We start from the raw sequence: 26,268 nt of genomic DNA, 5'->3' as shown, positions 1-26,268 counted from the left end.
TTATAAAGTTAATTGTCTATGTATAAAGTAGTAGTTCTTGACCTTGATTGGCAATTACTTGGAGGACTTTTAAATCTCCTAAAGCCCATACCATTTACATCAGGTGATCCGTAGGTACAGCCAAGATTGAGAAGCACTGTTCTAAAACATACCTGAAATCAGTATAGGACCTTTCCCACTTTTATAGCTATACATCCTAACATGTTTATACAATGAGCCTGAATCTATCTGAAGGATACTGAATCATTTTAGGATTCTACTATCAATTATAATACCTCATATTTAAGTTCCCAAAATGTCTTCACATAAAAGTATATATATATATCAGATCCTCAAAAAAACTAAGGATAAGAAAGACAATCTCATTTAAAAATTAAAAAAAACTAAAACTTTGAGAGCCTTACCAGGCTTTTTCTAGGTGAAAGAGCTAGGAGACCACAGAGCCTCTTCTCTGTGAGGTGACACACCAGCATGAGTCAAAATGAGGGCCTGAAGTCAAAATGCCCAGCCTGATTTCCAACTCCACCACTTCCTCAGAACATTACACATGACCAGTTACTTAACCTAAGTATGACTCCTCATCTCTAGCATGGGGATGGGGATACAAACAGGATCCACCTCAGAGATTGTGAGAATTATAAAATAATTTAAGTAAAACCCTTAGATCAGTGACTGGTACATACTAAATGTTCAATAAATAGTTATTATTTTTATTTCCAAAGATATAAAAGTAATGGCTTATAAAAAATAGAATTTACTATCTTGCTCTTGTTCTCTTTTGAGACAAGCAGCCAAAGTCCATTCTTGATGCTTTACCTTGCTGTCCCTATAGTTATATGTACTTTATCACTCAAGGTTGTCTGAGATCCTGGTCACAATTCTGTTGACTAGAAATCAGCACTTTTTGTAAAGATAACCATGCATCAGGCTTTTCATAACAAAGACCAGTGAACAGTGTATAAATAGGACTGGGTATATATCTTCAATTATAGTATAAGTTTTGTTGAGGATACATATTGTTTTATTTCTATCTCCACTGAAGAGAAACAGGCTCCCCATTATAAGAAATATTTAAGGAGGGCAGCCTGGGTGGCTCAGCAGTTTAGTGCTGCCTTCAGCCCAGGGCATGTCCTGGAGACCCGAGATCAAGTCCCATGTTGGGCTCCCTGCTTGGGAGCCTGCTTCTCCCTCTGCCTGTGTCTCTGCCTCTCTCTGTGTCTCATGAATAAATAAAATCTTTAAAAAAAAAAAAAGAAATATCTAAGGATACAAAAGAACTCCAAGTTAGTAGGACAGGTAGATTAGATTCAGTCCCTAGAGAAGGTTATGACAATTACATCAGCTTTTTAAGTAAATGCATCAAACTACCCAACACTCTTGATTTAATGATATACGGAAACAAGAATACTTGTCTTCATTCACTTCAGCTCCTGGATCTATCAAAGCCCTGTCTGTTACACTAGGTTACAATCTCAAAATAATAAACAGGATAGGGTGCATTTGCAACTCTAAGCAACTTCTCTTTCCTTCTTTTCCTGCCTTTCTTTCTTTGTTGTTCTCTGTAAGACAAGGCAGCACCTACCTTCCCAGATGAAATTAACATCCATATTTTTCTGTGCTAATCAGTTCTTACTGTATTACCTCAAATATGGTAGCTGAGTGTAAAGATAAACACAGAATTAAGTGAACAAAGGAAACACTCCAACAACCACAGGGGCTAGCTCACGCAGAAGAGCCCTACTGTTCACTACTGCAAGAATTCAAGCACAGCTCTATTACCCAACAGCAGTTCAGGAAACTAGGTCTTTTACCCCTTTTGGGGCACCTAGGTGGCCCTGTCAGTTGAGTGGATGACTCTTGGTTTTGGCTTGGGTCATGAGATTGTGCCTGTGTTGGGCTCCCTGCTTAGCACAGAGTTAGCTTGAGATTCTCTCTCTCTCCCTCTCCTTCTACTCCTTCCCCCTGCACATGTGCTTTTTCTCTCTTCCTAAAATAAATAAATAAAATCTTTAAAATAGGGGGAAAAAATAAGTAAATGTTTATTTATTTATATTGCTCTCTGTGTCTGTTTTCCCTTTAGCTAATAATTCTTCTACTGCTTCAGTTTCTATGTCCCTGAGTATATTTTCCATTCAAAACTTCCTAGGAAAAAACATTAAAATAAATTGGCTACCCATTATCTAATATGGATTGCTTATACCAGTCAGACCCTAACCCATGAACTTTATTCCTAGTCTTACAAACATGGAGGCTGGTGGTTGCTTGTGATTCTAGATGCTAACCCCTGGAACATGATTCAAGATCACATGATAGCAAAGCAACTGGTGGCCACTTTGCTAAAAGGAAGAACATAAAAACAGCAGGTATACTTTTTTGTACATTTTAGATAGATGAGATGTATTTTCCATCCAGCTAAAAGGGCCTTCATTAGATAGATCATTGTCATCCAAAATATACATGTATAAATTAAGTGCCTATCTATAGAAGACGCTGTGTTGGATAAATTATAGTTGCTCTCAGCCCCACATAACTTGTTATTCTAATTATTTAATATATAATATCTAGTACATCTTTCTACAGGCTTCTCTTCCCACCACAAAGTCTCAATTTTGGAATAGTAAACTCACAGTGAGTCGGAAATGTTCTTTGTGCTTCTGGTGAACTGCAGATGTAAAGTGTTGATCACTTGGCTGGGGAAGGCGATTTTCTTCATCTAAAATATCCAGTATCCCCACTAATTTTGCTTCAATTAAATCTATTCCAAAAACATCAAAATGTGATAGGGTAAAAACATTTTAAAGATATGTGAACAATTTCCTGATCACACATTTAAAGGACTGCTCAGAAGTGATGTAACAGATGATTATATAAGTATCTTCACAGGCTACAGAAAGCAGATGGATTTTATTTCAAATGTGGCAATTTATCAGAAAATAACATCATACACAGATTTCCCCCACTATGGAAAAGTTTGCTTTATGCCACTTCGCTTTTACAAAAGATTTACATTAGTACCTGTCCTTCACTAGCTGAAAGAAATCCAAAGAGAATTTTCATGTTTACAAAATGGTAATTGCTTCTCCAATTTACACCACTTTGGCTTATGAAAGGTTTCATATATAAATGCTCTAACTTTCAGATAGCAGGGAAAACTATTGACTATAGGTTTTAGAAAAACAATTCCATAAACATATGATTAATGTAATAACCATCCTATTTGTAAGCTTGGATGAGAGGCCAAAGAACCAAAAATTCTTCCTCTCCATATGATATCTACATTCAAAATGAAGTAAAATTACATAAGCTTTTGCATACAGAGCTTTTGTATACAGAGCTTTTAAAAGTGCTTTTCAATACTGATTCAAATGTTTTCCAGCAAAACTTCAGTAACAGCACATTTTTATGCTCCTTCCATTCATGTTGTTTGAATTTCCTGCTTGTACATTACAACTATAAAATACAAAGTGCTTAAAAATAGTATATAAAACTATTAAGTGGAACAGACTCCATAAGCTATAGGACATATGGAGAGAAAATTCTAACTGCATTGTTCTGAGTGATGCTTTTTAGGCAACTGGTGATGGTGAAGGATGCGGCAGCTGAATTAAGCTATAAATGAATATTTTGATAGACATAGAAGGATATGAAATTGGACTGAAAGAAAAGAGAAGGGGAGGAGTTCCAGCAAAGATATCAAATCACAAAATCAAAGGCAAAGAGATCTGAGAAAGGCTGTAATATAATTGAAATGCTCAGTGAGCCAGCTAAAATTGAACATGCTTTGGAAAGTTGTATCAATGTAAAGCATTATTATTATTATTATTATTATTATTATACTATGTTCTCCAAATCTGGCACATGAGTTACTGACTCAATTGTCAAATGGAGTTTTCAAAACAAAGTCTTCCCAACAGTTAATTTTAGGTGTCCTTACTGATAAAAATAGACAAGAATAACAGAGACCCTGTTCTCCTGGCTGCACAGCATGTTCTGGATTTGACACATGAAACCTGTGAAGCCAACCTACAACAGGCCAGAGGGTGTTGCCAATACAGGGAACTACAGAAGAGCAGAGTCAAACACTGAAAAACCTCACTTGGAGCCTGGCTAATGTATGGACTTCCTCAGGTGAGATAATTTATACCTTTACTACTTAAGCAATTTAGTTCCCTCTTGACTTACTCACATAGACTATTTAAGAATGAAAATATCCATCACAGTAAACAGAAGACATTTTAGGAAAACTTACAACATAGCTGAATTTGATGCCTTGGTAGAAAAAACAAAACAAAACAAAAAACAACTTCCTGGCAGTATTAGAGAAGTAAAACCTCTCTCAAATACCAGAGCTTTAAGTCCCATAATCAGTAATATCAATCACAGAGCACAGAAAAATTACTAGTAAAAGAATTTACTCTACCTTCCCATATTTCCCAAAAGTGGAATAAAAAAACACATACCTATACAGTCCTGATTATCCACATAATGCACTTCATTAACACCTAGACCTTCTTTTTGATACAGTTCTTGTTCCTAAAATGAAATAATCATAAGAATGGAAATCTTTATGATATGAGATGGCTTGTTTTGTGCCATCTGATCATAACATTTATTGAGTAGTTCAGAGTACAAAGGCTCATATTGACTAGTTCAGGGGCTAAGGAGACTTACAAAACATTAAGGAAGAAAAATCCCTGCCCCTAAAGCAATGTAAAGTCAGAAATTAATAGCCAACATAATTTACATATGTGGAAATGTTCCTGCCTGCAGATAAGCACACTGTTCTTTAAATATGCAGAGCTATACACACATACAGAGATCTGTTTATAGCCATTCAAACTCAAGGAAAGGTCATGGCTTTGAAATATCTTTAGCAATTTCAAAGTCAAACTTATTAGTAGAATAGACCATGAGTCAGCAAACTTTTTCTGTGAGGGGCCAGATGGTAAATATTTTTAGCTGTGGGCCATATCCTCTTTGTCAAAACTACTCAATTAAGTCACTGCAGCACAAAAGCAGCCATATAGATGATGCTAAATGAAGACGCATGGCCGTATTCCAATAAAAATTCATTTGCAAATAGGCAGCCTGCTGGATTTGTCCCAAAGGCCATAGTCTACCAATCCCCAGAAAACAAAAGAATGAAAGAACTTGCTGTGGTAAGTTTTAAAAGTTTAAAGAACAGCTAAACAAACTAGCCCCTTTGACATGAAATTTCTCTCTTTTATATATCCTCAATAGTCCTAAACCACTGTCCAAAGTCAGAAGAGATTTTTAACATGTACAGCCAGGCACTAAAATAAAAGAAACAGCAATTAACTGCAAATGGGCTCGAGTAGCCACACACTGTAACATACAAGGAATATAACACTGGGAAAAATAAAGTGTCATTTGAAAGAAAAATTTACAAATTAAAGTTGAATTCCTAGATGTAAGTCTGGCACCTTCTTAAAATTAAAGAAAAAAAAAGACTTTATCAAAGATGAGTGAACAATGCAATGAGCTTAGGTTGACATGTATTTTAATCTTTTTTCCCAAATGTTTAAATATTTCCTCCCACAAGATATACTAGAAAAGGTTTCTATCATTTTAGAAGTCAGTGTCCCTTTAAGACCCAATCTGAATTTGAAATCCAAACATTTATTTTAAAGAATTGTTCTAGGGGATCCCTGGGTGGCTCAGCAGTTTAGCACCTGCCTTCGGCCCAGGGCGTGATCCTGGAGTCCCAGGATCGAGTCCTGCATCAGGCTCCCTGTGTGGAGCCTGCTTCTCCCTCTGCCTGTGTCTCTGCCTCTCTCTCTCTCTCTGTGTCTCTCATAAATAAATAAATAAATATTAAAAAAGAATTGTTCTAAAAATAAACATATATCAAGATACTGTCTCCTTGTCATGTTTCTAGATAAAAATAAAGCTTGCTGGGCTGGCATGGAAGGGAAGAATTAGGGCATCTTAAATGAGAAGCACATATGTACCACTTAAAATAGTAACAGAAGAATTAATGTGGCTGGATAAAATATTTTCAGAGTGATTATATGAACTGATAAGTATTTGATTTACCTGTTCATTTATGCCAGAATTGGCTTAAATACAGTATCCAAATAAAAAAGTATAAAAGGGAATGTGCTGGGAAACCCATAAAAACAAAAATATAATAAAATGTGAAAAGATTAATGGAATGGGAATAGGAAAGAATAGTTCACATTTAAAGTCCAGATACAGTGGAGAACAGAACCTGGAAAACAGCAGTACCAATATGAGGAGAACACAGTATTGTGGGCCAGCAGCTGGAAGGTGAGTTCAGACCTGCAATAGTCACTAAATTGCTCTGATAATCAGTTTCTTCATTTGTAAAATAAAAGGCCGAACTAGACCATTTCTGAGTTCCCTGTAACTCTACTAACTACATTCAATAAAACATACCTCAAATAGCTCAAAGAAAGAAAGCCAAAGGTATTAGTAGGAAAATATTGGAGAATTCAAGTACAAGGTAAGAATGGTGAATGTAATCACAAATCAAGTGATCCAAATCTACCATTACTTATTCTGTACTCTAAAGAATTATGAAATAACTTTCCTCAACTTGGGATTGTGAGTGTCAACCATGCCCACAGATAATTACTAGGAGTAGTGACAGTAAGTACTTTCCTAAACCAGAGAGATCAGTGTCCAGCCATAGGTATCCCATTCACAGGCAACTAGGCAGTATACACAGTAACCTGGCAGAAAAGCACTGGCCAGAGGCACTCTGGTCAATTGCCACACTAAATCCCCTGATTTGGTGGTTTTCCTGCAACACAGAAAGGGTGAACAGGTAGCAGAGTGGGCAAAAGCAGAGAGACAGAGGAAGTATAGGAGATGTCAATGTCAGGGATAAAAGTAGAAAGTTGTTTGGCAGTGGCAGAAGTAAAGGCAACAAACTCAGAAAAAGAAACAAGCAAAATTCCAAGTCTAGCAAAAGTCACTAATAAGAAGCAACAGATGTTCACTTCTCAGGAGGTGCCTATTAGAGTTTGTATTGGGTCCCTAAGCATCAACTGTACAATTAACACTTCTGAAGTGCCTGAGCAACATCTAGGCCACTGGGGGCCTGTCCTATGCATCTCTGATCCCCTGAGCCACCTTACATTATACTCCATCAATCAGGGTAACTGCAGCATGTCTCTGTTCCTTGAAATTAAAATAGCTTAATACAGTTCTTAAATTTAAATTGTAATGACAATTACCTCCTTCAGAATCCTTTCATTAAAAAATTGTTGAAGTTTTTCATTGCAATAGTTGATGCAAAATTGTTCAAAACTGTTATGTTCAAAGTACTCTGAAAACAAAACCAAAATCAAAAGTCATCATCAGATAAAGTTCACATATAAATTTATAATTAGGATAAAATTTTATTATATCAGATAAAGTTCACATATAAATTTATAATTAGGATAAAATTTTATTATATCAATGCTTAATTTAAAATTAAGTAAAAAAATACCTATAATTGTTGCAAACTCCCCAGATGCTCTTATTTCAAGACAAATTTTGTTAGGTATTTAAGTATTGAAAATACTGTATTTTACTCCACAAAAAAGATGTGTATTAAATGAGATAAATGTCATAGAGTAAAATATACAAAATGTAAGCCACTTACAACATGATTTTCTTAAGCATAGGTGTTAAAGCTATCTACATTAACTATAGAACAAAAATGGCTTAAAATACAAGTGCTTAAAAAAAAATACAATTGCTTTAGGGCAGCCCCCCCCCCCCCCCCCCCCGCCCCCGTGGCTCAGTGGTTTAGCCGCCTTCAACCCAGGGCGATCTTGGAGACCCGGGATTGAGTCTCACGTCATTCCCTGCATGGAGCCTGCTTCTCCCTCTGCCTATGTCTCCGCCCCTCTCTCCCTCTCTCTCTCTCTCTCTCTCTCTCTCTCTCCGTCTCTCATGAATAAATAAATAAAATCTTTAAAAAAATTACAAGTGCTTTAGATCTGTTTCTGTGTAATCTGTAAAATGATAGCTATAAAAAATATTATGAATTTTAACTCATTTAAAAATGAATAGACTGTATTACATTATCTCTAAGATACCTGCACCTCTAAAATGTTATGATTCTGTATATGTGCCTATCACAATAAAACTGGTGCAGACCATGAAACAAATGTCTGAAGATTTTGAAATCCTAAGTCAATGAGGAGTGTTTTTCTACCTTTGAACAAAAGGTAATAATTATAAGTTTTAAAATATGTATCACATCAAAACCAAAACTCTACCCCTCCCCAAAAGTAAATACTCATACTTTTCTTTGGCAAAAGCAAACAAACTGCACAGAAGGAAAACACCAGTCTTACAAAGCCAGAAGGAACACCTACAGTGATAAAGTCCAATATAAAACATATTTACTCTGAGATTTTTACAAAATAGTCATTCAAAACAAAATGGCACTCAGATGCTAGTGATTCATTTCTAATTGCACAGCCCTGTGGTTGTTCTCAAATATTTATCTTAAATATAAATTAACATATAATATCTTGAATACATATATTATCTACTTTATGTACTATATTATATACTTATATCTTTAATATAGCTATTTTTTCATTTGGTAGAAATTCACTGGAAACAGCTATCTGCTGACAATACTAATAATGGATTTCTACACATAGCAAAGAGTTTTGCTTATTTGCTACGTCAGCTTGTACCCAGCACTACACTATAGTCAGTGATTTTAATGACTTAATTCTCTTTATTAGTAGCTCTCAAGACTTTACCTTTATTCATTTGCATTCGTTTAGGAGTACAGAAACATCTAACAATAATGGTTTCAATCAACATATTTGTTTTTCTCTTTTGGTGACGGAGCAGCACAGGAAAAGGGGGAGAGAGAGAATCTTGAGCAGGCTCCATGCCTAATGCAGAGCCCAATGCAGGGCTTGATCTCATGACCCTGAGATCATTACTTGAGCCAAAATCAGGAGTCAGACATTTAACCAACTGAGCAACCAGGTGCTCCTCAATCAACATGTTTTAATTTTAGCATTAGTGTGACTAAAATCTATAAGCTTTTCCCTTTTTGAAGCATCAACTTCCTATTTAAATCATATTATGAAATGAAATTTAAGTATGGACATATAACTGAAAGTACATCAAGTGAAAGGTATTACAAGGGGAAAAGTAGCTTTTTTATTTTAAATATATCTGAAAAATTGAATTAAAAATACCAAACACAATTTCACAAACAACTATACTTACCGAAACCAGCAATATCTAGGACTCCAATAAAATAAGATGATGTTTCAAAAGGAAAACACTGGTTTACTCTGTTTACCACATGATCAAAAAGATGGCTATAGACAGTCTTTGCCAAGGCATCACGAGCATTGTTTGCTTGCTCCACTTTCAAGGGTACCCTATAAAAGAAGACTATACCAATGAAAATTCTTTATAGTAATAACTGTGAAAATAACATCAGATACCCCAGATAAAAGTATATCTATCTAAACACATTCACTGTGAAGAACAAAATAAATAGCTACAAAAGGTCATTTGTGAATAGCACAAATAAATGGGTATCTTGTTTAACACTGTTTAGGAATAAATGTTTACAATCTTAAAATCTGGACTGTCCAATTCTACTATTCATTATAAGTAATTACATCAGTTCCAGATGTTGCAGATACAGACACACAGCCCTTTTCCTAAAGAAAATTGTAGTGTGATGAAGAAACTGCCATAAAACTGAATTTTCAAACAGTGTACTAAATGCTATCATAAAGGTAAGTATGAGGCATTATGGGAACACCAGGAAAAAATGTCAAATTTGAAGTAAACTTAAAAGTCTGTCAGGTTAGACTGACCCTTTAAATACCCTTTAAAACTGGTTTTCCAACTTATACTTCCTGCAACAGAACCCGTTCCTAAAGTCAATCTTTTGTGAGCACTCCATACCTATAACACTTAAAACAACTACTTTAGAACAAAGGGGAAATGAAGGAAATGCTACCTGAAGATCACACATCTGTGCTTTTACTGGACTTCCCCTCAGCACCAGAAATATCTCCAAGGAAAAGCAACTGTATGGCAGTACTACACATTCTCTTTGCTAAGGTTTACTTTATAATAACTTGGAATTAGTTTAGCAAAGAATCAGGCTAAACGTACCTTGCTAATGTTTCCCAAAGTTTAAGAGTTATCAAATTTTTTGAGTGGCTAGAAGTTTGTTTTTAAATCTTTCTTGGCTTAATTTGTTGAAATTTTTCCTAAAATATGTCACTAGAGCTCATGAACTGCCTTATTAGGCAAGGGACAGAAGGGATAGAGGATCTGACTTTTTCCCCCACAAATGAAGATCTAACAGTGCCTCAGAATGATGGCTGAATAGCAATTTTATAGTATAAAAAACAAATGCCTCAAACATAGGATATTGAGCCAAAAGTATACAGAGACCCAAATACAACCTAACCTAGAAGCTCTTGGTTACAGATTTAAGAAATCTTGGCTAAGTTCTTACTTTTTTTGTTATTTGCAATTTCCTATAAATGAAGAATCTGGGAGGTAAGGGGAAATTCCACTTTCTGAGTGCTTTACTAAGGTGAGTTTTACTTAATAAGTTTTAGAACAAGCCATTTGTAAAGAAAATCACTTTTAAAGTAAAATGATCTATTGCCTTCTGAAACCAAATGGTGATGGTTGCACAACCTTGTAAATATACTAAAATATTCTAACCTATACACTTTAAAAAAGTGAATTATATCTCAAAAAAAACAACCTTGAAAAATTTTTTAAAACTTGCCTTGGGGGCAGCCCAGCGGTTTAGTGCCCCCTTCAGCCCAGGGTCTGATCCTGGAGACCCAGGATCGAGTCCCATGTCAGGTTCCCTGCATGGAGCCTGCTTCTCCCTCTGCCTGTGTCTCTGCCTCTCTCTCTCTCTCTCTCTCTCTCTCTCCGTCTCATGAATAAATAAATAAAATCTTAAAAAAAAAAAAAAAAAAACTTGTTGTCTTGGGACGCCTGGGTGGCTCAGCAGTTGAGCGTCTACCTTTGGCTCACAGTGTGATCCCGGAGTTCCGGGATCGGGTCCCACATCAGGCTCCCTGAAAGGAGCCTGCTTCTCCCTCTGCCTATGTCTCTGCCTTCTCTCTGTGTCTCTCATGAATAAATGAATAAAATCTTAAAAAAAAAAATTTGTTGCCTAAAACAAATATTAACATAATCAACTCATATTTTTGTAGTTGTACAAAAGTAAACCTCTCTTACTTTATAAACTATAAATCTGTACCATGCAGCATATTTGTAAGGAACCACTTTAAGAACTGTGGAAGTCAGCATTTATTTATATAGTAGATTACTGCAAGGAACTGCACAGAATTCTTATCTTTTGAGTACATGTTTTAGAACATTATAATGAAAAGAATGAATCATTCATAAAAATCAACTTTAAATCTCAGTGTTCTCAAAGATTTTTCCTTGACAAACCACAAGGCAAGATTTTTACAGAGCAAGGAGTTAAGGAACTTACTTTATAACTGTTCCTTTGGTGCCCCCTGCTGTTGTTAGCATGACTCTTGTAGTTAAACTTACACGAAGATCATCTTGATCCAAACCCAGTAATTCTGCACAATATTCCAATGCCTGAGTAGATTTATTCTTCAAATTACAACCACCTAATGAAAATGCATTTAGATTTGAAGTTATCAGACATTATATAAATCAAATCCTCATGATCCATTTCTTAGAAGTATATTTCACTTACATAAATTTGTGGAATAGACAAGGCTAATTTGTGACTTTTAATTTCACCTCACTTTTTCACCACCCTTGTCAGACACTCATACTGCCAAGGTCAATGGAAGATCCTCTCTCGAGGCAGTCCATGATATAATCCTTCAGCCCATCAATATTAACTTGCCACTGTTTCATTTTTTATGACCCAGCAAGCAAAATATATGGATAGATTATAATCCCTGTAAATCCCTAGAGAAATACAGTACCTTATTAAAATTCATATGATTCCTGAAAACTTTAAGGAATAATTTTAATAGCAAATGTTGCCACTTAAGTAGATCAATGTGGCTGTCTGTCAACGTATGAGGTTTTATGTCTGTGTGTGTAGTGCATCTGTGTGTACCTGTGCATGCATATGCAGGTGTTCATGTTGCTTGGGAAAGAGGAAGAGGGTGAGGAGATAACTGCTATTCCCTGTACATTATATCCATAGATTTCTAGTTATGGAGGATGTTTTAAAAAATATTATATATATATAAAATATATATATATATTTAACATATATATTTTTAATTTATATATATATATGTATTATATGGAAAGACACTATACTTCAGTGCTTTAGCCTCTGGGCTAATTAAGACTCATTAGCTGTGTGACCAGACAAGTCATTTATTCTTTCTGTGCTCAGTTTCTTCATCCATTTAAGGATAATAACGGTACTTAACCTTACCTGATAAGGCTGTTACTGAGATTAATGAGGTAATATAGGTGAAGTTCTTGAAACAGTACCTGGTACATAGTAAGCACTATATAAAGGTTAACTATTACTATTTGTATTATTACTACTAATATTTTAAAAGTGAACATTTTACTTTTTAAGGTTCAATGTTTATAAATAATTCAACTCAAATCTAATTTCAAAACTACAAAAAAATGTGTGAAAATCATAGTAAAAAAAATAAGTTTACCATGAAAAATAAGTAAACTAATTAATAGACTGGTCTCAGGAGAAACAAACCATGAGATTCCATAAGAACAAGGGGTTGTCAGGATAACTCATTTGGGAAAAAAACAGTTTTTTCAGCAAATGGCACTGAGACAACCAGATATGCTCATGCAAAAGAATGAGGCTGGACCCCTGCTTTACATCATAAATAAAAATTAACTAAAAAATAATCAAAGACCTAAATTATTATCTATAACTAGGGAAGTCTTAGAAGAATACACAGATATAAATCCTCATGATCTCAGAGCAGTTGTTTCCTAGATATGGTACCAAGAGCACAAGCAACACAAGAAAATATTAGACTTCATCAAAATGAAAAACTTCTGTGTTTCAGAGAACACTACCCAAAAACTTAAAAGACAAGCCACAGATTGAAAGACAATATTTGCAAATTATATACCTGATAAGGAACTTGTATTTAGAATATTTTTTTTTAATTTGACAACAAAAAGGCAACCCAATTAATGGGCAAGGGATTTGAACCGACATTTTTCCAAAAAAGAAATACAAACGGTCAATAAAGACATGAAAAAATGTTCAAACTCATGGGCCTTCAGAAAAACACAAAAGCCACAATGAAGTAAAACACTTCACACATACTACTATGGCTATAATCCCGCAGACAGCATCAGTGAGGACGTGGAGGAACAGGAATCCTCATACAGTATTGATAAGAATGTGAAATGAATACAGCTACCTTGAAAAACAATCTGACAGTTCTTCAGAAGGTTAAACATAGAGTTACCATATGACAGCAATTCCACTCTTAGGCATATACTCAAGAGAAGTAAAAAACATATGCCCATTAAAAAAAAAAAAAAAAACATGGAAGAATGTTTACAGCAGTATCATTCATAATAACCGAAGGTAGTAACAACCCAAATGTTCATCAAATGGCAAATGGATAAAAAATGTGATATATATTTTTTAAAAAGTGATATATCTACAGAATGGAACATTACTCAACAATAAAAAGAAATGAAGTACTGAGGAAGCTACAAGGATGAACCATGAAAACATTATGCTAGAGAAAGAAGCCAGTCACAAAAGACCACATATTGTATGATTCTATTTCTACGAAATTCCCATACCAGGCAAATTTATAAAGTAAGTAGATTAGTAGCTGCCTAAGGCTGAGGGATTTGGGAAAGAAGGAGAGGTGAATGCTGAAGTGATGAAAATGTTCTCAAAACTAACTTCAGGGATGAGTGCACAACTTCGAGTATATTAAAAACCAAAGAATTATTTTAAGGGGGTGAATTGAACAGTCTATGAACTATACGTCAATAAAGCTGTTACCAAAGAAAAAGAACAAGGGGACAAGAATACTTAGAAGTATACTGAACGGAAAAAAAAAAAAGAAGTATACTGAACGTTTAATTCTAGGAAAATAAGCTAACTACTGATTTCTTGTTTCTACACACACACAGATTATCTAAATTATATAGCTCTCACTAAACTGATTAATCAATAATTCATTAATGTATTTAAACATTTTTTTTTACTGTTTTGCGAAGTTTCTCACACACTTTCAGGCTAACCTAAGAAGATATTTATTTTAAAGGTTTTAAAAAGGCAAAACTGTAAAATAATCGAAGGTTTTCATGTCACTCCCCTTCCAAAAAAAGAACTTCTCTGAACATTCTTTAAATTTGTTGTTAAAATAGCATTTACCTCTGTTTTGTGGAATTTTAAAAACATAGGAAAGTCCCAATAGGCATATTTTGCATATGCTATCATGTAAAATTTTTTCGGTTTTTATAAGAATATTCTAAACATTTATAAGAGAATAAATTTTCTGATAAAATAATTACATAAATATCCACAGCTTTTTCAAACTGCAAGGACATGCCAAAATTGAGCTCTCTAAGGGGAAAAAACAATTCTAACGAGAAAGAAACCATTTGGATCTACAGGAAGGGTCACAGAAAAGATAAATAATAAAATGTAAGCCTTAATTAAAATAAAAATATCCTATTTTATTTTTTAAAGATTTTATTTATTTATTTGAGAGAGAAAAAGAATGAGCAGTGGGGAGGGGCTGAGGGAGAGAGAGAGAGAAAGCCGACTCCCCGCTGAGCAGGAAGCCCACATGGGACTCAATCCTGGGGCCTGGAGATCATGACCTGAGCAGAAGGCAGAAACTTAACTGATGGAGTCACCCTGGGCCCCAAAATAACCTAGTTTATTAATTTTCTTGATTTGTTGTCTCTTTCTAATCCTCTCTGCTTTCTGCTCATCTTCCTTTCAACAGAGGATTTTTGAGAAGAAAAATAAAAGATAATATAAATATGTGCTATTTGCCTTTTGAGTGTTTAAATGCTTTTCAACTAACTGGATCATATCACATTTATGATCCTCTGTACACATCTGCATAGTCTACCACAGGGTAATAAACGAGGTGTGAAAATACCAACTATCACTTCTAACAATATTTCCAAACTGTGCCTTAATCTAAACTTTTTTGTGTTACTTGGAACTCCCACTTACTCCCTTAGTATAACAATACTACATTAACAAATGAGATGTATTCTAATTTTCAAAATAAGAATTTTAAATCCCTCAAAAAAACTAAAACTTTAATGCACACTAAGAACATGTCTGATTTTGCTTTTTTACATCCAAAACTAGAATTAATCTGTATTTTTATTTTACTTATTCATTAAAAACACAGTGATTATTATGTGCTGGACATAAGTACTGACATCATTTAATATTTAATCCATTTATTCCTCTATATAACATGCGGCAAAGAATATTATTATCCCCAGTTTACAGATGAGGAAGCTAGGGACACAGAGAGGTGAAGTTCATGGCCCAATACCACACAAGCAGGTAATACGCTGGTGATAAACACTCTGGCTCAAGAGCATGTACTCTTAAACCTACACTGTGCTGCATCTGATGTAACTGACTTTATGGAATCACAGGATACTAAATCTGAAAGTCAGTAAGACTGTCTATTTCAGTCTGCTCCTCTACAGATCAGGACTCTCAGGGAGGCTCAGTGACTGAGGGCAACTTGGGACAATGATCAGAAGAACCTGAGTTAGTCAGTCATGGGTAGAACTCCGCTCTCTCACATCTATAACTTCATTAGTAAATGTATTACTTCTGCACAGGTTCCACTTCCATAAAATGCAGATAATATCCCCTACCTCATTATCTTTATAAAGTTTAGATTATATTGTTTATGATGAAACACTGTTGTAAGGAATCTTGCACGCAGCAGATATTTTTTAAATGTTCTTTTTTTCTTCCTCTTGTGCTCCTTCCTTATATGCATAAATATATATACTATTGCTAGGCACTATCCTTTAAAAGCACTTCTCATGGACTGTTTCTTCATTATTTTACAAATGAAAAAAACAAGGGTCAGAGAGCTTCTGGGATCTAACACTAGAGCCCCTGCTATTGACTACTATATTAAATGGTGCTTTCGATTTTTTAACTCATTCGTGTTATAAAATATTTTAATAATGTATTTATGCAGGAGTCAACATTCTTTTTCTCTTAAGTGTCAGGTTTTTAAGTTTTGCTGGCCATATGGTTTCTGTCACAGCTACTAAACTCTGCTGCTGTAGCACAAAAGCTGGCACAGATAGATATAAATAAATGGGTGTGGCTTCGTTCCAACAATACATTATTTACAAAACAGGCAGCTGGTCAAATTTGGCCAAGGGCTACAGTTTTCCAACCCCTGTAATTCATGGATCAAATTTAAGATTATATAAAAGTTACTATCATGCAGGCATTAAATGTTCTTTTCAATGTGCATAAACCAGAACCTATTTTTTCCAAAGAATAAAGCATATGAGCTTGTACATGTTCAACTGCCCTAATTAACTGATCCAAGTTTATACCAATAAACCAGAAAAATGTCAAAATACCTTAATAGACAGTAGAGAATTATTCTGTATACATACTGTAAAAGTTGAAAATTTTAACTAAATGTGACCCGGATAATCACAGTTACTTATGCCTCATAAAATGAATTATTCCCCAACAGTATTACTGATTTGTTCAAAAGAGAGTTCATAGTGACTAATAATGCAGCATCCTTCATTTCCAAGATGCACCATGTAACACAATACATTCTAGAAATTTCAGGGTTTTCAAAGCCTGCACACAAACAGATTAAATTTACATATGACAAAGAAATGACAGAACTTCTAATTTTATTCCTCTTTAAAACAAAACAACCAGGTGGCTCAGCGGTTTAGTGCTGCCTTCAGCCCAAGGCCTGATCCTGAAGACCCGGGATCGAGTCCCACGTCGGGCTCCCTGCATGGAGCCTGCTTCTCCCTCTGCCTGTGTCTCTGCCCCTCTCTCTCTCTCTCTCTCTCTCTCTTTCTCTCTCTGCGTCTCTCATGAATACATAAATGAAATCTTTAAAAAAAATAAAAAATAAAAATAAAACAAAACAACCACAAACGAACCTGAAGTGTTGCCGGCTTCCTCAAAATCAATATTTCCAAGATGCAAAACACCAGCTACTACCCGGAACAGATCAAGCTTTTCTTCATCATCCAAACCAATCTTTTTCATGGCTGTGCACATTCTAATAAAATCTCCATGGTCATCTAACAGAGGATCTTTCAAGGAACCTGCCTTAAGATACTACAAAACAAGAAGACCTCAATTAATTGCTCTTTATCATTATTTACATTAAAACCACTCTGCAAGGACTATTAATGCACTATATAACATGCAAAAATAAAATACCTCAATGGGAAGGCTTTACTATTCTAACAATTCAAAAACTAAATGACTGAGCAAAATATACACAGGATCTTTCTGTATTACTTCTTTCAACTGTCTGTGACTCTACAATCACCTCAATAAAAATCAGTCAAAAATTGAATGAGATGTTTTCCAATTAAATCACAATTTTAAATCTAATGCATTATAATGCTAGATAAAAATATAAATTGAGTGAAAAAGAAAGGAATATAAGTGGTTGAAAGGAATCAACATGAATCCACAGGTCAAAAAGAGCTAAGGTAAAAAACTATAATAAAAATTCAAATCTAACATTTAGCATCATACTCCTTTAGGTTAACTGCCATCAATTATATGAATATTCAGTAGTAATAAATAATGGACAAATTAATCCCAAATTTCATGGCCAGAAAATTGTTTTTTAAATCTTCCTGTATAAACGTATATGAGGTAAAGTGTATTAGTAAGCATTGTGCTTACTCTAAGAATTTATGCAATGATTCACATTTCAGAAAAAATAAAGAGAAAATTTGTTTTCTCTCCTAAAAGAATTTACATCTGAAGTATTCATTTGTTAGAACCATTAAAAAGCTCAGAAAAAGGATTAAGGAAGCTAGGCCTGCAGAAACCTTAGAAGGAGAAAAATAAAGGTTACTGGACACAGAAAGATTGGACTAGGAATTTTCCAGAACTTGATAATGAATAGGCAAAATTACACATTAGGTAACAGCATCAGAATTAACTGTCCATTAAATTAACTGGCCATTAAAGCCCCAAAAAAGAGATTTTTTTCCCCCTCCCAATTGCCAATTGCTTCCCAGCTAAAGTTGTGATTATCTTCCACAAAATTCTTTAAAATGTTTAATTATGCCTGGGCGAAATTTCTGGAAAATGTCTAGATAAAGAAATTTTATTCTTAAAAGAAGCAAAGGAGAAGATCACATGCAGCCAAAGTTAACAGAAAACACTGAACATGCAGAATTTTTAGTCTTGTAAATGAATGGTTACTTCATTTAAAAACTTTCTAATCAAATGTTAAGAATATATTGCTATTATGGCAGACTAAAAATACTGCATTCTCCTAAAAATTACACACAGCTTAGACACTCAAATGGAATTAGGCAAAGGATTCTAATTAGTCAAAATGATCACCTCATCCTCCTGATAAAGAAGACATAAAAAGTAATTTAAACATATTAATCCATTATTCACATATAATTTTATATATACACTCAGTAATATGAATAGCTCACAAAGTATGCTGATTCTAGAATGGCAAAGAGCACATTTCATTCTCAGCAGAATACAAAAAGTACATGTTACTCTTTGGAGAGTAAAATCCAGTTTTTTTCCCTTTTTACTTAGTTTTTCCCATGTCAAAGATCAAATTTAGATATATGTCTTTTTCCTTGAGAACATCTGCACTATCCTACTAGGTAATGTTTCCATTACCTTAGAGGAAGGAATACAATTTCTATATTCTGACAATGTATTATAAAAATAAAGGTTATCATGACAAAGATACCATAATAAATACTGAAGTTACTTCTTAAAGTGCAACCATGAATGTCATATAAACTAAAGTTTACAATTTATAATTCAGACATTTATGTCTAAAATAATAAATATCAGGGCACCTGGATAGCTCAGTTGGTTGAGCATCTGACTCTTGAATTCAGTTCAGGTCATGATGTCAGGGTTGTGAGACAGAGTCCCACCTCAGGCTCTGTGCTCTGCAGGGAGTCTGCTTAAGATTTTTTTTCTCTCTCTCTCCCCTCCCTCTACTCTATACACATGCACTCTCTCACTCTCTCTCAAATAAATAAAATCCTTAAAAATAAATAAAAATAAAATGATAAATGTCAACTTAAAAATTAACTATTCAATTGGCTGAGAATTCAAAATAATGGGAACTTTTATTTGCTTTCTGTTCTTTTTTAGGAACATATTAGAGACATAATTCATCTCACCATTTGAAAGGAGTCAAAAGCATCTGATTCACACATTAAAAGGCGAGAATAAAAACTGTACAATACTCAATATAAATCTTTAAACAAAATTAACAAAGACAAAATGAACTAGTCCCTATCATTAATCCTGACTCAGTATTTCATAATTTAACCTCCTTCAGTAGATACAACTTAATACTATTACTTGAACATTACATATTAAAATTTATAAGAGTTATAGATTTTTAGAATAAGGATTTGATGTTTTTAAAATAATAGTACAATAATACCTAATTACCCTTACAAATATAATAACTTAGTAAGACCTATATGTAAAACTTTCCATATTTCTGTATATTACAGAAATATAATGTTTTAAAGAGAAATACAACAACACATGAGCATCAGTTCACAAGAATGCTTACACTATTTAATGTCTACTTCAGAGCTAAGTCTTAAAGTGGAAAATAAGTTATAAAGGACACATTTTATACTTAATCCCAAGTGGGTCATGTAAGAGTAAGTTTCAGAAATGTTAGCAAAGGATAATTCTTAGGCAATTTTAATAGCCTCACATGGGGGAAAAAGAACAGGAAGAGAGCAGTGCATTGAGGCCTAAGCAAGAAGAATCAAAACTTGTGGCTTCTACAGATAGATATCAACAAAGGCATAAAATACTACACTGTGAGAGAGACTTGGATGAGCATTTCTTTTTAAAGTATAAGCCAAAAAGTATGAAATATTATTTGGGCTCCAAAATAAAAAAAATATATCTTTCAGTATTTTTTTTGTATTAAAGATTTTAATTAAAAAAATAATCTACTATACCTCAGGAGTTTTTCGGTTCTGTAAAATCTGTTTGTCAGTTTCTTTGTTAGCAAAGTATCTAGTGCAGCCTCGGTTTAAATACTAGGAAAAAGATATATAAATATAACAAATATGATCTACAGGAAAATAGCACAAAAGAAAACACAACTTATCAAACAGTGGTAACCAAAAAGAATTTTTAAATATAACTTGAATATCATTTAATCTCTCAATTACAACTGATACTTCTATATATTATAAACATTTTACTTCTACTAATCAAACCAATATTGAAAATGCGGATTCCTGAAAGTAGATTTTAAAGTAACTAACATAAAAACCAATACCATAAAACTTTCCTATTTTTAAAAGGCAGGAATTTTAAATCTCAATATCAAATATCTTCTTAAAAATACAGTTAATAAGGTAAGTACTACAAATAATAATGAAAATCACCTTCTTACTAAATATGTAGAGTGTCAAATAAGAACTCACACATTGTGGTTTAATATTTCAAGTAATATTTTTAATGCTGAATAACAGAATAATATCCCTGAGTTTCTTAATTTCTGATTTTTAAAATCAGTTCTTCAAAACATGCCTTTCATATTTACTGATAGTTAACACTGACCATACGTGAATTATAATACTTGCTTTATGAACCTTTATAGGTATTCAAATAACAATTTCAACTTTAATCTCAATGATTTACTTTGCTGCCCAGAAGCCCACTAAAGACTAAGCACTTTTAAAACACAGAACCAGGGAAGTAGTTGAGAAGAAAACAATTTATTAATCTCAAAGAGATTTTCTACCCACATTTGGGGAGTGGGGGTAGTCAGGAAAGTACACAAGAAACAAGATGGAAAATGTTTTTAAACATCTCAGTATTTCTTAAATCAGGTCACCATGATTCCACTATACCATGGTCATGAATTTCAAGATTAAACATATATCACACAGATACTGTGAAAAAATGTATACTACATTTTTAATGATTTGGGGATAAATTAATATTTTAGATGATCAATACATTTATCTGTGTCCCTCCATTATAATGAAATATTAAGATACAGATAAAACCAGAAAATGATCTACAATGAAAAAAAGTGATATACAATGAGCTATTCTTTCTACCTTAGAATCTTTAGGAAAAAAATAGAAGAGGTAAGAAAATATTGGTAAGCAATTTCAACTATTTCAAAAAAGAACTTTTATTTTAGTGAGAGAATAGTAGCTTAATTGCATAGAGTCAAAACAAATGTTTTCTTTGCTATGAAGGGTTTTATCCCCCCAACCCCAATTGTTTTATTAAATATTTGGCTTTTGGATAACTAAATGTAGTAAAAAAACCTACTACCTGTTTTCTCCAACTTTTCTGTAACTAGAAAAAACTAACTATTCTTGTATCCATTTCATTCTATCCAAGCTTTATTTCTATTCAAGGATCTTTGCATAACTACAACAAATGCTTCCATAAAACATATGCAAAAATATTTGAGTATTTGAATAATACAATCTTTTAAACCTTTTATTTTCTAAAATACATGAGTAGTTAATAGAAATATTTCCAAACACAGGTATCTCTACAATTCTTTAGATACTATTTTGGATAGAGTAGTTACAAAAAAATTTTTGGAAGTGTTCAACACTATTCTGAAATTCTTTGTCTTTATGACCTTACCTATGAGTTATAACTGGAGCCCCTGACTAAATTACAGAAAAACCTGATGAAATTACCAACACAATTTCAAGTCACTTTAAGGCAGAATCATTTAAGGGAAAGTACATAGAGGTATGCATGCATGAAAGCAAGACTGCAGATGTATTTGGGTGAACATATTGTATTTCTAGTGTCCTTCCTATCCAGAGAGGAAATCATGCCTCCCAGTTCACACTACAGAGGCAGGAAACTTTCTGACCTAATAAAGAATTTCAGTAGGGCAGCCTGGGTGGCTCAGTGGTTTAGCACCGCCTTCAGCCCAAGGTCTGATCTTGGAGACTCGGGATCGAGTCCCACACATCAGGCTCCCTGCATGGAGCCTGCTTCTCCCTCTGCCTGTGTCTCTGCCTCTCTGTCTCTCTGTGTCTCTCATGAATAAATAAATGAAATCTTAATTAAAAAAAAAAAAAAGTTCGGTAGCTGCCTTTCTTGGATGCCTGCCATTGTGCCAGGAAAGGTTATACACTGTAAAACACACAAAATATATGCTCCCAAGCCTCCAAACAAAAAGAAATGCTAAATTAAGACAAGGATAGTTGTATTACTTTATCATTAACTCAGTGCCAACAAAGCCACATCATCATTAAATTTTATATGATTCATTGTAACTTATACTTCTTTTCTAAAAATCATTGTAGAGAAATACCTCTTCTACTTTCATGAAGATAGTGTGGGCAACTAAAAATTCCAATTAATTTGATGAGTTCTAGAGAAGGTGAGACATTGTAGAAGGATATAAACAGATGCAGTTATAAAGCATTTTAACACAGAAATTTAAAGTTTTCCAAATACATATTAAAAGAACTGACTGAAGTAGCAATAAAAGCCAAATTACAGGGATCCCTGGGTGGCTCAGCAGTTTAGCGCCTGCGTTTGGCCCAGGGCATCATCCTGGAGTCCCGGGATTAAGTCCCACATCAGGCTCCCTGCATGGAGCCTGTTTCTCCCTCTGCCTGTGTCTCTGCGCCTCTCTCTCTCTCTCTCTCTCTCTCTCTCTGTCCCTCATTGATAAATAAATAAAAATCTTTAAAAAAAAAAAAGCCAAATTACAAACACACACAGAGAACAATAATTAAATATATGTGTCATGATTCTCACGTGGAGGATTCCTGCCCAAAGATGATTATCAGAATCACCTGGAGAACTTTACTCAAGCTGCATTCCTTACCCATTCCCGTAATTCCCATGTATTCCTCACAGGGACACTGTTTCTTGCTGCAAATTTATAAACGATGCTAACCATCCCCAGTCACCACTTCTTGAAATTCTTGAACTGGCTTGTGATTCTTGGCACTCCTGATTTTCCTTGTACTTCTCACACAATTCCACCTGTGCTTTCTTTCTTGGGCAACTCTTCAACACTCATATTCTTCAAATTCCAGAGTCTGGATCCTGGCACGTGCTTTTCAATATTACACAATCTCTCTGGACAATCTCATCTACTCATTGTCACAGTTTTAACTATTACCAGAGTACTGACATCTCCCAAACGTATCACTACAGCACAAAAAATAATCTTCAGCTTAGTATACCCAACTCAACTGTCTTCTTTTTTAAGTGATTTTTTAAAATATTTTATTTATTTATTCCTGAGAGACACAGAGAGAGAGAGAGAGGCAGAGACACAGGCAGAGGGAGAAGCAGGCTACATGCAGGGGGCCTGACGTGGGACTCGATCCCGGGTCTCCAGGATCATGCCCTGGACTGAAGGTGGTGCTAAACCACTGAGCAACCTGGGCCGCCCTCAACTGTCATCTAATCCTCTCCCCTAAAATGATCTGTAGATTCCAAAACTAAACTCATCCTATATGCCACAAATCTTCCATCTGGCCCTAGTATGGTATTTACACCCACCTAGTTATCCTACTCAAATTTGGAAAATTATTCCAAACTACTCTTCCCTAACAATACTCAGTCTCCAAGTTCTATCAATTTTATCTCCTAGTATTTTGCACATCCCATCATCGGTAACCAAATTCAAGCACTAAGTAATTTACTTCTACTATAGCCACAGGTTTCCAACCAGTTTACCCATAGTTGCATTTTCTATCCATTTCCTACCTTACCCGCTTAAAGACACCTTCCATTTTAAAGCCAGAGGTAAATATAGACCTGATATCCAACTTTCTACTTAAATCCCTTCAATAGCTCCTTATTAACTACAGAAGTAAGACCAAACTTTCTAGCCTCACTACCACCACTTCCTGCCTTACTCTATAAGCTGTTTCTTGTCTTTGTTCATCTTTTTCCATCTACTAAGAATACTCTTTAGTATTCAAGTGTTTACTTCTTCCTCTAGTTAACACTTGAAAATCATTCAGAATTCTAATCAAACATCAGTTGTTCCTTGAAGTTTTTCCAAAATCCCCAGCATTCTATGTATATCTCTCTCTAATCATTCAACCTATCAGTCAGACTATATGTGTTTGTGCATCTGTGTGTGTGTATGTGTTTCCCACCAGATTCTAAGTTGCTCATGAGCAGGAACTGTTCATCTTTTTCACCCACACACAATGCCTGGTATCCAATGGGCAAGCAATAAATATTTACTGTTGAATTAAGGAAGATAATCATGGATCCATTATTAATTCAGAGGTGAAAACTTTTTTTAACAAATAAGTCAAAAATAACTTTAAAGCCAGCATTACAGATTATAAATTTCTTAAGGAGTTTAAATTGATAAGTGGTTTCCCATCTATCCCTTTTTCTTTCCCATTATATATCTCCTCATATAGTGTTATAAATTTAGCAGTAAATCTCAATAGAAACCTATGTTCTATCACGTTACATGGATTTAACCTAAGTTACATACAACTAGGTATCAGAATCCATCAAAATAAGTTTTAGAATTGAAAGCAATTCAATTTGCAAAAACTGTATAGAATTTCTTTTCATCCAACCTACCCGAAAATGATCTGGGGAGCTCAAATGAAGTTTTTCCCTAATATCTTCAGAAGCACCAGCACACAACCTATAAAAGATATGATAATTCCTTTCCTCTTTGCCTTGAACACAGATTCTAGATTTCTCTAGAAGATAATGTGAAACAAATCCTCCAACAACTGAACTCTGAAAAACAAAACAGAGAAAATACATGTTTGTATTTAAGGTCTGAAAGCATACCCTACTCAATGCTGAATTATTTTTCTAATAAACATTTGTCTATATCAAAAAGGTTGTAATATTTATCAAGGAAAATAGCAGATAACTAAATAAATGTAACCTTACAATATTTACAAAGGTTATACTAAATACATATATTCTCCCAGTTAACTAAAGTAACAGAGAAAAACTCACATGGATTTACCATAAGTTCAAGTACAGCACCAATTCTAACAAGACCCTTGTGTTTTTCTTTCTTTTTTAAAGTAGGCTCCATGCCCAGGTAGGAGTCCAACTCAGCATTTGAACTCATGACCCTGAGATCAAGATGTGAACCCAACTCAAGAGTTGACACTTAATCAACTAAGCGACTCAGGCACCTCAAGACCCTTGTGTTTTTCACAAACACTTCCCAAACATCCCCAAACTCACTCTGACTTACCTTTTCATTGAAATGTATTTCTACGAATTTTCCAAATCTACTACTATTATTGTTCCGAACAGTCTTTGCATTTCCAAAGGCTTCTAAAAGAGGGTTAGCTATTGAAAAAGAAATAAAAATATTTCATCAACAAATAGTATGAAGGAAAATTATGAAACAATATGTATAGTATGTTTCCTTATTAATAGAGATAGAAAAAATATTTTCATAAATATTACCATGAAGGAATTCACAGATAATGTCAAATCTCTCAAATATTTATTGACTACCATTATATTCAGGCCCTATTAAAGTACAGAAGATGGGAAAATTACTCAAATTATGTAAATTATGAGTATTGCCCTACCCAAATTTGGAAACTTATTCCAAACTATTCTTCCTTTACCATATGTAACTGATATGGAAAAGACTAAATTTTAAAAAGTCATTAGGTTACAAAATTTAGAAGTCAACTTTAAAAATTACTCCCTAAAAATTATAATGTTTTCACAAGTACATCAGCCATAAAGGAATAGTGATTAGAGAACAGTAAACCCCTGGTGAACAAAATACGAGTCAGAAGTTATTAGTTGACTTACTTTCCTAAAATATTTTATATATTAATAAAACCTCCAGATTTAACATTTTTCCATGTACATTCAACAAAATCTAACATATAAGTTTACAGAATGACTAAAAAAGATCCTCAGAACAATAGTTTTTAGAATCCCAGCCTACAAGAGACTCATTTTAAACTCAAAGACACCTACAGATTGAAAGTGAAGAGGTGGAGAAACATTTAACACAGAAATGGACATTAAAAGAA

The 26,268-nt window shown here is 34.1% G+C and overlaps 1 protein-coding gene across 6 annotated transcripts in view; it reads right to left on the bottom strand.

Moving 5' to 3' along the window:
* MYO6 (myosin VI) overlaps positions 1-26,268 on the bottom strand; it is a 143,260-nt gene that overhangs the window by 39,325 nt on the left and 77,667 nt on the right. For all 6 annotated transcript variants that reach the window (XR_007401230.1, XM_025444959.3, XM_049092262.1 and 3 more), the window contains exons 8-16: positions 25,464-25,561; positions 24,824-24,988; positions 20,218-20,298; positions 17,158-17,338; positions 11,504-11,648; positions 9,238-9,395; positions 7,224-7,315; positions 4,461-4,533; positions 2,628-2,755 (exon numbers count right to left, since the gene is read on the bottom strand). Coding sequence is in view for 5 of the 6 variants with exons in the window: in XM_025444959.3 (XP_025300744.1) it covers positions 2,628-2,755; positions 4,461-4,533; positions 7,224-7,315; positions 9,238-9,395; positions 11,504-11,648; positions 17,158-17,338; positions 20,218-20,298; positions 24,824-24,988; positions 25,464-25,561 (1,121 nt within the window). In the remaining variant the exon portion in view is untranslated. The remainder of the gene's footprint in view (positions 1-2,627; positions 2,756-4,460; positions 4,534-7,223; positions 7,316-9,237; positions 9,396-11,503; positions 11,649-17,157; positions 17,339-20,217; positions 20,299-24,823; positions 24,989-25,463; positions 25,562-26,268) is intronic.

Source organism: Canis lupus, chromosome 12 (genome assembly GCF_003254725.2).
Source record: "Canis lupus dingo isolate Sandy chromosome 12, ASM325472v2, whole genome shotgun sequence".
Taxonomy (NCBI): domain Eukaryota; kingdom Metazoa; phylum Chordata; class Mammalia; order Carnivora; family Canidae; genus Canis; species Canis lupus.
Note: the sequence above shows the minus strand (reverse complement) of the source record. Positions and strands in the feature narration are given on the sequence as shown.